General features: G+C 42.2%; 1 protein-coding gene across 15 annotated transcripts in view; it reads right to left on the bottom strand.

Moving 5' to 3' along the window:
* tns1b (tensin 1b) overlaps positions 1-12,390 on the bottom strand; it is a 281,948-nt gene that overhangs the window by 51,999 nt on the left and 217,559 nt on the right. For 11 of the 15 annotated variants that reach the window (XM_079664769.1, XM_079664781.1, XM_079664780.1 and 8 more), the window contains 2 exons: positions 12,142-12,206; positions 11,644-11,767 (listed from right to left, as the gene is read on the bottom strand). In XM_079664769.1, the coding sequence (XP_079520895.1) occupies positions 11,644-11,767; positions 12,142-12,206 (189 nt within the window). Of the gene's footprint in view, positions 1-11,643; positions 11,768-12,140; positions 12,207-12,390 lie in introns of all 15 variants that reach the window. The other 4 variants (XM_079664776.1, XM_079664775.1, XM_079664778.1 and 1 more) reach the window with 1 other exon arrangement.

Here is a 12,390-nt window from a genome sequence, read left to right as displayed (position 1 = left end):
TCAGTAATGCATGACGCAGACCCAACGTTTCGTTGCTCTGATTGGCTGTAGGTCTATTCAAATTGCCTTCGGAGGCATTTTGATCTGACCGCGGCCGCGCTGATATTATAACGCGAGATAATTTCCACACCTTTAGTGTATACAACTTAGACTATTCCTTGCACCCCTCTTCTAGCATATACCCGAATGGTCTCAACCATCAGTAACGTGCACTTGTTGTTACAGCAGGATCAGTTTGTGTGTTGTGGACACCACCGGTATATTTTCGCAATCCGTGTTCTCAACATGCTTACTTTAACATAATTTTTCATGGTGGGGCTAAGGTGGGGCTAAGCCATTTCTTGGTATGGCTGTAGCCTACCCAAGCCATACCCTGGTGCCGCCACTGCTCACAGGCGTCTGAAGCAACAAAGCAACCCCTCCCCTTTGCTATTTTCAGCCACTGCCGTCTGATTCAATGGACTCAAGGGACTGTGGCCAAGGCTCTATCCTGGTGATTTAAATGTCCATAGAGACAAGTCAAAAGATAAAAAGCAAAAAGGAACAATTGAACCCTTGTGTGTTGATCCTCAATAGAGGTCAGGGGCGGATCTACGGGGGGGGGACAAGGGGGGCAGCTGCTCCCCTAACTTTTGTGTCCCTAAAACTGTATTTGTAGAAACAAACCTACACTATCCACATGCTTCTCAAGCAATGAAATAAGCAGTTCATTAATTAAAAGTGAATCATTTTAAATATCATCTTAGGCCCGTTAAAAACGTAGCTAAGGCCCTGCATTAAACTGCGGAGTGGTGTTCACACAGACCGCGGCTCACACCGCTGCAGAGAGAGAGAGCTGTCTTAGCACCTGAAGGCGGATCAGCTTCCCCTCGGAGCATTTCCCCTTCGACTGGTTTTGTTTTTAATAAGGACGAGAGCTTGAAACAAAATATTAATAAAACGCTGCCGTTTGAATCGATAGCGTTTAACAGACGCTCGCTGTTTGGGACGTTACGTTACAAAATACTGCGCTAGCTGGTTGATTGATCACTTTATTTGCTAAACTATGCGGTACTATTAAATCCACGTATATTACACATCACAGCAATGAGGCCAGATAAATTAAACCAGGATACATCCTTTACCGTCAAACTGGAGCTAAACACAGCGGCCTGTGTGCATTTGATAAATACTTTCTGATTTTATATTTATTATAGGCTATGCTACTTATTAGCTACATGGCCCTAACGTGTAAAGCTATACACACATTTGTACCAGTGCTTTTCACAAGTAGACTCTTGCAGGTCAGAGTAGCTGGAGTGATTCAACAAAAACACAAAGACATGTCTGAGAAGAGATCAGGAAGAAGAGGAAGAGGGAAAGGAAAAGATAGTTCACTGATTAGACCAGGAGGGTCAGAGCAGGAGGAAGCCAGGAGGAGATGAAGACATTGGTGAAGAAGAAGAAATGTATGTGAGGAATAAAGATGAAGTGTCAGAAAGAGGAACAGAGGCAATGCTTTGGCACAGAACTCAAGATAAAAGATACCCTTATTACTTATCGTAGCTGGACATACAAGATATCTGATTAAAGCTGAGGTTCCACAGATTATTTAGGTATATATATCATCACTGAGTGATCCGAACTCGCGACAGGGGAAGCAAACACAGACATCACAACATGTACCTTTACGTAGCTTTTACGGAAGATCGTCTGACCTTAGCTGCCAATCTGAACAAAAGACTTGTTCAATGGCATTAAAACGAGAAAAAACGCGGCTGAATCGGTTAATCCATAGGTTGATAATGTTTCTGGGGAATAATTTATTTTATTTATAATCCATAATTCCATTTTTATTTTTTGGACAGACACAATAATAAAAAATTATTTACTGTGTTCAATCTGAATCTATATTGATTCTGACACTTCTACATCCAACTCACAGGTGTAACCTTGCTTTGAGAAAAAAGATTATTAATTTAACCCTTTTAGAAGGGAAGATACTGTATGGTCATTTGTTCTGGGAATGTCATTTTTGAGCCTGAGACCTGAAAAACAGGCTCGGGGCTTAACAGGTTAAGAGATGGGTGATGTCATTTGTGTACTTAATTATAACTAAGTACTTTTACTGTACTTACAAAAACTTAAAATTATATTTGCAAACATAATTCTAGGGTATCATGAGTATTTTCTGCTGTTTTATACTATATCTTAGTTTGTTTGTCTGAACACCTTGTTTCTCTCTTGTGTCAGGGCATGATTCAACAATAAATAAGTTATATAAACAGTATAACATACCACGTGCTGTCCGCCCTCATGTGCCACCCTGGCATGACCTCTTGCCCCCCCTTTGCCACCCCATGTAAAATGTTCTAGAACCACCACTGATAGAGGTGTATTCTAAAGTTTTGTGTAAAAGGTGACTTTAATTGTGTTAGCATGATGTTTTGGATATGTTTTCTTATGTTGTTGCAAGGTGCGGGCATGACAATAATCCCTATGCTTACGCTCACCCACAGAAGCTGTTTTCAAGGAACGAAACACAATGAAAGTCAACATCAATCTTTGGAAACCGACAACCACACAGACACTTACCCAACGTTGATCCCAACAAAACATTGGCCCTATAATTTTGAGCTTTATTCAATGCCTTGATAAGCTAAGAGGAAAAGGCTTGTTGTAAGTAGCATAGCGCCTGCCTCAGACAAGCCAATGCAAACCCCACAACAACAATACTTTTTGTTTCGAACTAACACTTGGGAAGACTTACGTCCTCTTTTTTTACCTCTTGCCTTTAAAAGCCACTAAGTGCCTTTTTAGCACTAACAAGTGTGAAGCCAAATGACAGTGGAAACTCTCCAGTTTCCAGGAAACCCTTTTTCTTTTGTTTCTGTGAGGGACCCATTTTTAACGGTGTCTTTGAATTCTATTTGCAAGCTCATCCCATTTAACATGCAGAGTGTATCAGTCTGACTGAATACAAGTCACGTGTAGGGATGGGTATCGTTAAGGTTTTAACGGTACAACTATTTTTATCGATACAGCTTATCGATCCGGTCTTTTAACGGTACTTTTATCGGTTCTTTTCAAGAGAAAAACAAGGTAAACTAATTAAACACATTTTGAACAAAACTAACATTGCTTTTTATTTAAATAAAATACATAATATTTCACATCAAAAGAAACAACAATGTTTTAACAAATCGTATTAAATAATCTGATGACAGAATTGTAAACAGATGCTGAAACTTTAACAAAATGAATAACTCAGTTACCTCTAATCATTAACCCATTTTTGTATAATTGAGTTAACTCTGTGTGTTGCTGCTAGCATACATAACACCTGACGTGGAAACATTACTCGTGGATGGGGCTACAGAGCTACTAGAAAGACACACGAACCCGGTGCATTCCTCCGTCTGAATGTTTAGACAAATTTGTGTTACCGCCCTTACATGCTAAACTCTTATTGCACTTTAGGCAACGAGCATTGTCCACATCGAGACGGGTAAAGTTTAACCTCACCTCGGAGTGTGTTCTCTCCACCATCTCCTCCGTGTGTGTATGTATTGCTGCATGTAGCAGCTGTGTGTGTGTAAACTGCCCCGCCCCCTCGCACACAGAAGGGTGAGAGAGATCTCTCGTCTGGATTGGAACGATCGAAAATACTAAAAATAATCATAGACGCATTTTGCAGTCTTTTTGCATATTAGAAACGGAGTTGGCGACATTAAAACTACAAAATATTGTTTGTGTAGCAATAATACATATGAAATATATTTATTAGATGTCTCCAGTACCGACAAAAAGACTGATAACGTCGGAGCTTAACGGTACCACGGCCTTTAATAATTCAGCCCTGGTACCCATCCCTAGTCACGCATCGCCCAAAGGATACTTATGGGACACATTGTATTGCTTATCGAGAACTCCAGGTCTTAAGTGGTTAAATAAGAACATGCGTTTTGAATACAAGATAGGAAAGGCAGCTTGCACCAGGCTACAGTATACACACATACACACACACATATACACACATATACACACATATACACACATATACACACACACACACACACACACACACACACACACACACACACACACACACACACACACATACATATATACACACACACACACACACACACACACACACACACACACACACACACACACACACACACACACACACACACACACACACACAAACTCACACCTTCACTGAAACATAATGAGAGGAGACTTACACCTATTCTATTTTAGCAAGGCTTATTTCAAGATGCAGTTGAGACACTTTATGAGCAGTGATAGAAGGTAGCCAAGTGACCTCTGACCTTTGGATGTCTGGGTGACTAATAAAATCACTCTGGGAATGGTGGCGTGGGGGGTTTCAAGGACAATAAATGTCCAGCAGACATCCCTCTTCAAAAATGTCACTGTCATTATGCAACATGTCCTTCAAATGGGCCCTATATTCTGCTCATTGTGTGCCTCTACTGGGACATGTCCCTGCCTGTGCTGCAGCACATATTTTCACCCGTAACCAGAGCCCAGTCTGCTCTGATTGGTTAGCCTGCTGGCTCTATTGTGATTTGTCAACTGCTTAGAAATGTCCCTCCTCTTATCCTATCACGTACAATGTGTTGCAGCGCTAGCCAATGGAGACAAGGCAAGGCAAGGCAAACAAGTATTACATAGTGATGAAACTATGTAACAGAAGTAAAGAAAGGAGTCCAATCGAGGCATTCCAGACAGGGGGGGAGGAGTGTGTGGGACAGAAACTCCCTCTGGAGGGAGCTTTGGGATTTGATTTGTGAACTTGAACAAAGGATAACTAAATGTTTTTTTATCAGATCCCAATACATCCCCTTAATGGCTATTTAATACATAAGCAAGTCTGTTTTTAAAAAGCTATTAACAACACATATCAACTTAGCCAGTTTAGCCTTTGGGGGACAGATTTGAAAGGGGGACATACTGTAGAGCAGGGGTTGGTAACCTATTTAAAGAGCTACTTGCACGTTGTTTTTTTTACTACATTTATGCTTAACCTTGCCTGAAAATTACAATTAAAAATGTTAATGAAGGATTTGATATGTTTTACAAGACATAAGGGCAGGAATTCAGAGGAAAAGAAGCTGTTTTGAGCTTTGCTACAAAAAACAGCTTTTTTTAACGTCATACGTCAAACGCGTCATATTGCGTCATGGGGGAGCAACGTTCTTGGACTCGTTCTCTGCCCAGCCCAATCCGCGGTAGTAGTTTGTAGTTGGTTTGAGCGGTTGTGATTTCGTGAATTGGTATTTTTTCGGTAATTTTACATTGCATTTCACCATTTGTAATCATGGTGAGCTTGTGTTTGTGCAGGTTGCACAAACTTGAGCATGTCAGGACATCGAGTCCAACTTTTTCCCTTACGGGAAAAGGACCGGAGCTAGCGTTCGTTGCTGGGTGCGTTGTGCATCCACCTCTCTGCAGCATATACTCTCCACAGCTTTATCAGGAAACCGTATTACATCTCTCTCCCTCCCTTCGCTGCTCTTTCTCTCTCTCCCCTCCGGTACACGGCACCGTAAGACGTAGTGTGGAGTTGCATTAGGTAACGCTGTGGTGGCTGTACTGCTCCAGCCATCTCCTTTGTGTTTGTTTCCCCCTGTCTGTGTTGTTTGTGTGTGCGTGGTGGCTGTCACTCCTGGCTCCCGGCTCAACCTGCACTCACCTGCTGCAATCAGCTGTGCACCCTCCCCGACTACACACCTGCTTTCCATCAAGCCATTTACAACGGCATATCAACGGAGGCTCCACAAACTTTCTCCGCCAGATCGTCAAGTATCAGCCGTATCTCGCGTCTCCCCTCCGGTACACAGCACCGTAGTGTGGAGTTGAATTAGGTAACGCGAGATACGGCTGATACTTGCGCATTAGTTTCTGTTATGGATCAGTATCAACAGTCCTGCCAGTAGCGTTACTATATTATCAATACTACTTTAGTTATAGCCTGATATATGATTGCTAACTTTACAATGTTGTGATGTGACTGACGTTAGCTAACATTAACTTTAGCTAACGCCGGTCACTCACCAAGACAGCTGCTCTGTTCTCCACTGGTTCTCCTCACACCACAGCTCAATTTTTCTCCGATGGCCGTTATTTTTTCTAATCCTTGGCTGCTCCTGGTCTCTTGGACGCATAGCAGGCTCATAATTATAATCATATGCATTCGAATATATATTTTCAACCTCTTCTGTGTCAAAACTAGCATTGTGATCCATGTTTATTCATAGGTTGGACCGGCCGCTCTCCCCCATGTTACGTCACACGCGGGAGGTCACGTGCGGAGGCTTTTTTATGCGGAAGTGAAAATGTCTTACAAAAACGACGCCAGATGTCACTGTAGTGTATATTTCTGTATATTTTTTTGAAAATCTAGTGTATTCATCATTTTCCTACACATTTATTCACTGGTGTCTCTAACCTGCAAGTTGCTCTTTAATACAGCTGCACCATTGTTTGGTTTCAATGGTAACGCATCTCCTTAGTAGCGTGCAACTGAAAGTCTGAAAGGCAGCAAGGCAGTGCACTTACACATACAATAAGCATGTTAATGTTAATCTAACAGCTCCGGCGATCCACTAGCACCCCCCGCGCGGTGGTTTTGAAATGCTCCCGATTTCTGAGGTCTCGAGGTTGGCAAGTATGCCATAAGGAGCCGTACACATGCCGCAGTTTTTGCGTGGCTGTGTCTTTAGTTGAAAGCCCAGTGGCGATCTGTTCATCTGACATACTGATAATACAGTCAATGACTTTGTTGTTATTAGCATCCGGTTAGCTAGCTATGCTAACGAATATAAGAAGCTTTTTCTACAACCAGTGAGGTAAAGGCACATCTTTATATGATCATTATTAAAGTAAACAGGTATAAAATACTATATGACAGTAAAAAAAAAGTTGTCATTACTAAACAAGAATACAGTTTGAAAGGGGAGTGATTTGTAAAATATCCATAAAGAAAAATAAAATCTGCTTACAGTTCTGTTTCATATGGGTGTTGAGAGATGTATCCATAGAGCTCCTAATGTTGCTCTCAAAGTGCACTAGATTGATGCTTTTAACTTCAACATTTTAAAACAAATCTTCCCGGGGGAGCATGCCCCCCGGACTCCCCAAGAGGAGGTTAGGTCCCCCCCCCCCACACACTTAAATCATGTTCACATGGATAGGAAACTAAATATATGCACACATCTTGTGTCCATATCTTTCTGTGTTGGTGGTCATACGCGTGTCATGGTAAGGTATCTGGATTAAGAGGTTGCTTTTTCTTTGCACAGCATGAAAGGTCAAATGAATGGGCTGTGATTTTAGTTTTTTTTAAGCAGAGGTCAATAATTTGTACGGCCGTCGGAGGATGTTGAAAAAATTGAAATGGCCCTTGAGAGGAAAAAGGTTCCCCACCCCTGCTGTAGAGGGACTGCAGGCCAGATTCTAACCTGTGTATGCCACAACCAGGACAAAGCACCAGTAAATGGGCCTCCAGCACTACCAACTGAACTGCTGATCCCCTCCAAACATCAGCTTTTAATTCAGAATATCAGGTGAATAGCTATTACAGTGATAAAACCACAAGCTGACCATCTCAACTACTGCAGTTCTCTGGATGGCCAGCAGGCTCCCTTCTATCTCTCAGGGCGTAGCAGTGCCTGTTATTATAGGGTGGCAGTGAAAGTATCACTTTGGTCGCAGAGTGACCACCGCTCCCTGAGCAGGAAGTCCATGCCTGTGGCTGCTGAGTCCAGGAATGTCCTGCACTCAACTCCCACAGGGCCTTCGGTTTCTCAGCAGCCACCATCTCACCACAAATTAATTCAGATACCAATTCCTCTCCTCCATTTCAAAACATGATATACTATTTACAACTCGGGCAGCAGGAAAACAGTGTGATGATGATCAGGGTTGATACGTGAGATAAACACTGTGCATCAGCAGACTTTGTATTTCTCCTACATGTACGTCGATATGATGCTTGGCAGTAACTTTGTGATGCATTAAAGAAACTAATCAATGATTTAGGGTCAGGTTTTCTCAGTAAACATTCCAATACTGGTTTACACTTTATTTGACTTCAGTTTGACCCTATCGTGTGGGAGGTTTTAAGTGATGAAAGCGTGAAAAGGTCTTTAAACTCCATGAGGAAGCAGGGGGAAACGTTCTTCTGTGTCACGCAGAACAACAAAAGCAGCCTTGTTACGGAGGTCTATGTGTGTGTGTGTGTGTGTGTGTGTGTGTGTGTGTGTGTGTGTGTGTGTGTGTGTGTGTGTGTGTGTGTGTGTGTGCGTGCGTGCGTGCGTGCGTGCGTGCGTGCGTGCGTGCGTGCGTGCGTGCGTGCGTCTGTCTGTCTGTCTGTCTGTCTGTCTGTCTGTCTGTCTGTCTGTCTGTCTGTCTGTCTGTCTGTCTGTCTGTCTGTCTGTCTGTCTGTCTGTCTGTCTGTCTGTCTGTCTGTCTGTGTGTGTGTGTGTGTGTGTGTGTGTGTGTGTGTGTGTGTGTGTGTGTGTGTGTGTGTGTGTGTCTGTCTGTCTGTGTGTGTGTGTGTGTGTGAGTGTGAGTGTGTGTGTGTGTGTGTGTGTGTGTGTGTGTGTGTGTGTGTGCAGGGTTGGGAGGGTTACTTTGTAAATGTAATCAGTTACTGATTACTGAATACATCGCTCTGAAAGTAATCTGAATACAGTTAGTTACGCTTCTTAAAAAAAAACGTAATCAGATTACTTTTAGATTACTTTTGGATTACTTTCTTTTTCCATCACAGATGGGTATGTTTTGGTGAACAGCAGACACAAAAAGCAAAAGGAAACTGAACGTGTTTTTACTGTTTTAATGGCTTATCAAGAGCACAACTGAAACATAACATCTGAAACGATGCAACAACATAATAAACTTTTTGGGGATGCAGCTTGGGATGTGAGGAGTGAGGGACACGGCTTAGAACGGGCGTGTCGCCTTCTGTCCTGCCAGTGTTGGCGGGACATGAATTAAAATGTCGAACTCGGACTTCATTTAAAGGACATTTCGGCCAGGGGTGTAGAGCTATATTTGTTTAAGCACCGGATCGGCAAAACAGGAGAGTGTGTGCACCAGTCTGCCTTGATCTATGAATTCATGTCCGTGACACTCACAGTATCTGCTGCCCACAGCTGTTTTATAGAAGGAAAACCTCCTTCACTTCATGAAATCTCTGCAGCAGCAGGAGGCAGCAGGAGGGTTAATTCAGGCCCATTCCCAAACCGCCCCCTACACCCTACCCCTCCGTTTGCGCGTTCACGCGGAGGGTCCGCCATATTGAGTGCTGTTCCAAACCAATGAGTGTGGAGCGGTGTGGAGGGGGAGTGGGCTATCAAGTCAAGCCCTCAAACAGCGAGTCTGCAGCGGTGCTGACTTGAGACCGGTCTCTAGCTGACCGGAGTCACGCTGTGTGTGTCCGTCAGGAAACAAGCTGTTAACAAGTAGTTCCAGCAAACATCCACTGATAAACTGCGATGTTAACAACCTCATGATAACCTCATATGTTTTAACTTAGGATCATACCTGTGTTTAGTCTAGAAAAAGGTAAATGTGTGCATTTTATTATAAAGTTGTGTATATTTACAGACTGTTGCAAAAACTAAGAAGCTTATAAACATCAGGTTTAAAACTAAAAGAGCTTTACGAAAACGTAATTAAAGATGTTTGGAGTTTTATTTGAGTTATTAATTTACATTTTTTGTCTAAGAGATGCTGATTTGAAACTGTTGTTACATACAGTTACGGCATTTCCTGTTTCTGCCGGAGAGAGGGGAGGCTGTCCCAAAGCTTGCCGCTGTATTTACTCCCTCCACCTGAAAGGAGGGAGCATCGTTGAGCTGCGAGTGTGGCTACAGACGGAGTTCACTCCGTCACGGAGGGGTAGGGTCGAGGGAGTGGTTTGGGATTGGGCCTTAGTCTCTGAAAAGACGAGCGTGCAGTGCCTTTCACGCACCGCCTTTCACGCACCGCCTTCACTGTGTTTACCTTCAGAATCATAAGGCTAAAGGGCGACCGCAGGCTGATTTGTTTTAACCACACACACCTCTACACACACACGACTTAAACGCAGACTTTTGTACCTTTTTTGTTTCGTTGTTATTGTTTCACTGAGCGGACCCGCCCCTTTTATTTCAAACGCTCCCTTTTTTGGTCCATCCGCGGCGGTAAAAGTTTTTGTGCGCTGTGATGATTCGGCTGTACCTTTAATAATGAATATTAAATGTTGTGAGGAAATCTTTCCACCAATAATTCCAATAAGTAATCCAAAATGTATTCACTTCAGCTTACGAAAGTAACTGTAATCAGATTACTCGTTTTTCAAATGTAACGCGAACTGAATACAGATTACGTAACGCCGTTACATGTATTCCGTTACAACCCAACCCTGTGTGTGTGTGTGTGTGTGTGGGTGTGTGTGTGTGTGTGTGTGTGTGTGTGTGTGTGTGTGTGTGTGTGTGTGTGTGTGTGTGTGTGTGTGTGTGTGTGTGTGTGTGTGTGTGTGTGTGTGTGTGTGTGTGTGTGTGTGTGTGTGTGTGTGTGTGTCAAGAGGAGAGACACTTAAATACAATCTCAGCTTCTTCCTCTCAACCACATTAAAGAGCATGTCCACAGTCACATGCACAGTTTACATTACATTCTTACAAGTGACCTTTCGCCAGTAAGGTGCGGAGTGGTATGTCCCTAAAATACATTTCTCAGACACCAGAACACAAACAGCTATTGAAGAGAGCTTGTGCAGGCTGTTATTGTGGTGTGCTTGCTAGAAATTGACAACACTATGCAAGCAATGCATTGGTAATTGATTATAGGCAGCTACATGAATCTTGCAATTGGGTTACTTAAAATAAATTCTAAAAATATATTCAATTGAGAGATTTCTGTCTTTCCAAATTAACAAGATTATCAGGGTTGGTTAGGAATTCTGAGAAAAGTTTTCATGGTAAAAATAGGCTTCTTTATTTCCCCAGTAAATAATCTTGTTAAGTAATAAAGAAAAAATAAATCGTATTCTTCTTATTCTTTCGTTTGATGCATGACGCTTCTGTAGGCGTACAAGTTGTGGGAAAGCGATTGCATGTTAGCCCAAAGTGGCCGTAAGGGCTGTAAACACTAACACCCTGTTAACTTTACAAGACACAGGAAGGGGGGGGGGGGGGGGGTTCTGCCTTCTTTGTATAATAGACCCACAGACACTATATTTATATTCATTTTAAGAAGGTGCTGCGTGCAACAAGGTAAACAAGTTCCCACCAAAATCCTTCATCCATTGCCATCAAAGATTTGGTAAGTTAAAGATGAAGCACTAAACACATGGCTTGAAGCTAAATGCTAATGCCAGGATGCTATGACGCATGCAATGCCAATGTTTACATTCTGTAAAGCAGGTATAATGTTCGCCATCTTAATATAGCATGCTCTAAAAATGCAACTTACCTGAACTCATGGACAAAAATAGAGAACATGTCCAGTAATGTATTAATTACAGCTCAGTGTGTACATGTTTTTATGTTAGCAATCATTTCTGTGAGCCACGCGTTACCTAGTGAAGTATGTAGCAGAGAATCTGTAGAGTTTAATGGATATTACATTATATAATGATTCACGTACCGTCTGTGTTGTCCTCACAGTTCTGGTTGAAGTTTTCGTAGGAGTCCCAGCGGATCAGAGGGTCCTGAGTGTTGTAGTCAACCGAGACGCTCGGCCCATTTTCAAGTTGATCCACACCTGGACCCGAAGTACAGAGAGACAGAGCAGAACATGTGAATGTCTTTTAACCATAAGAGAGAAACATGTATTATACTCAGAATTTGAAGAAAGAAATATATAACCCGCCACATGATACAGTTAAGATACAGCAGATTTGTTTTATTGAAACTTTTCCCACTTTTTGCAGCATGTTTGATTTGTCCGATACTTTGTTCTGTGTTTGTTCAGAATAATAAATGACTCAAAGTACTGACAGTACTGTCACCTCAATGACAGTTGTTGAAGTGTGGCTTGCGTCATCCACATACTATTCTGCCAGGCAAAAATGGTCTAAAAATATGAATAAAGGTGAAGTATGATATTTGTTAGTTGTTCCAAAATTGCACCTTGGCTCTTACCATGTAATTTCTCTGGTCCAAATGAGAAAATAAACTCCACTTTCCCATATTCTGGAAACCTCTCATCTGCACACAATAAATAAAAATGAATTCTTTGGTTAACAGCAAAATTATGAAATTGTTATTCATACATTATCGCAAACTAGTTTGGGGCGGTTGTGGCTCAGGGGATAAATGGGTGTCAACCAACAAGGGTGTCAGTGATTCGATCCCAAGGACCTGCTCCATCATTAAAGATATTAGAGTGTAT

The sequence above is a fragment of the Notothenia rossii genome (genome assembly GCF_949606895.1).
Source record: "Notothenia rossii genome assembly, chromosome: 2".
Lineage (NCBI taxonomy): Eukaryota > Metazoa > Chordata > Actinopteri > Perciformes > Nototheniidae > Notothenia > Notothenia rossii.
The sequence above is the reverse complement of the archived record's forward strand: the minus strand, read 5'-3'. Positions and strand labels throughout refer to the sequence as shown.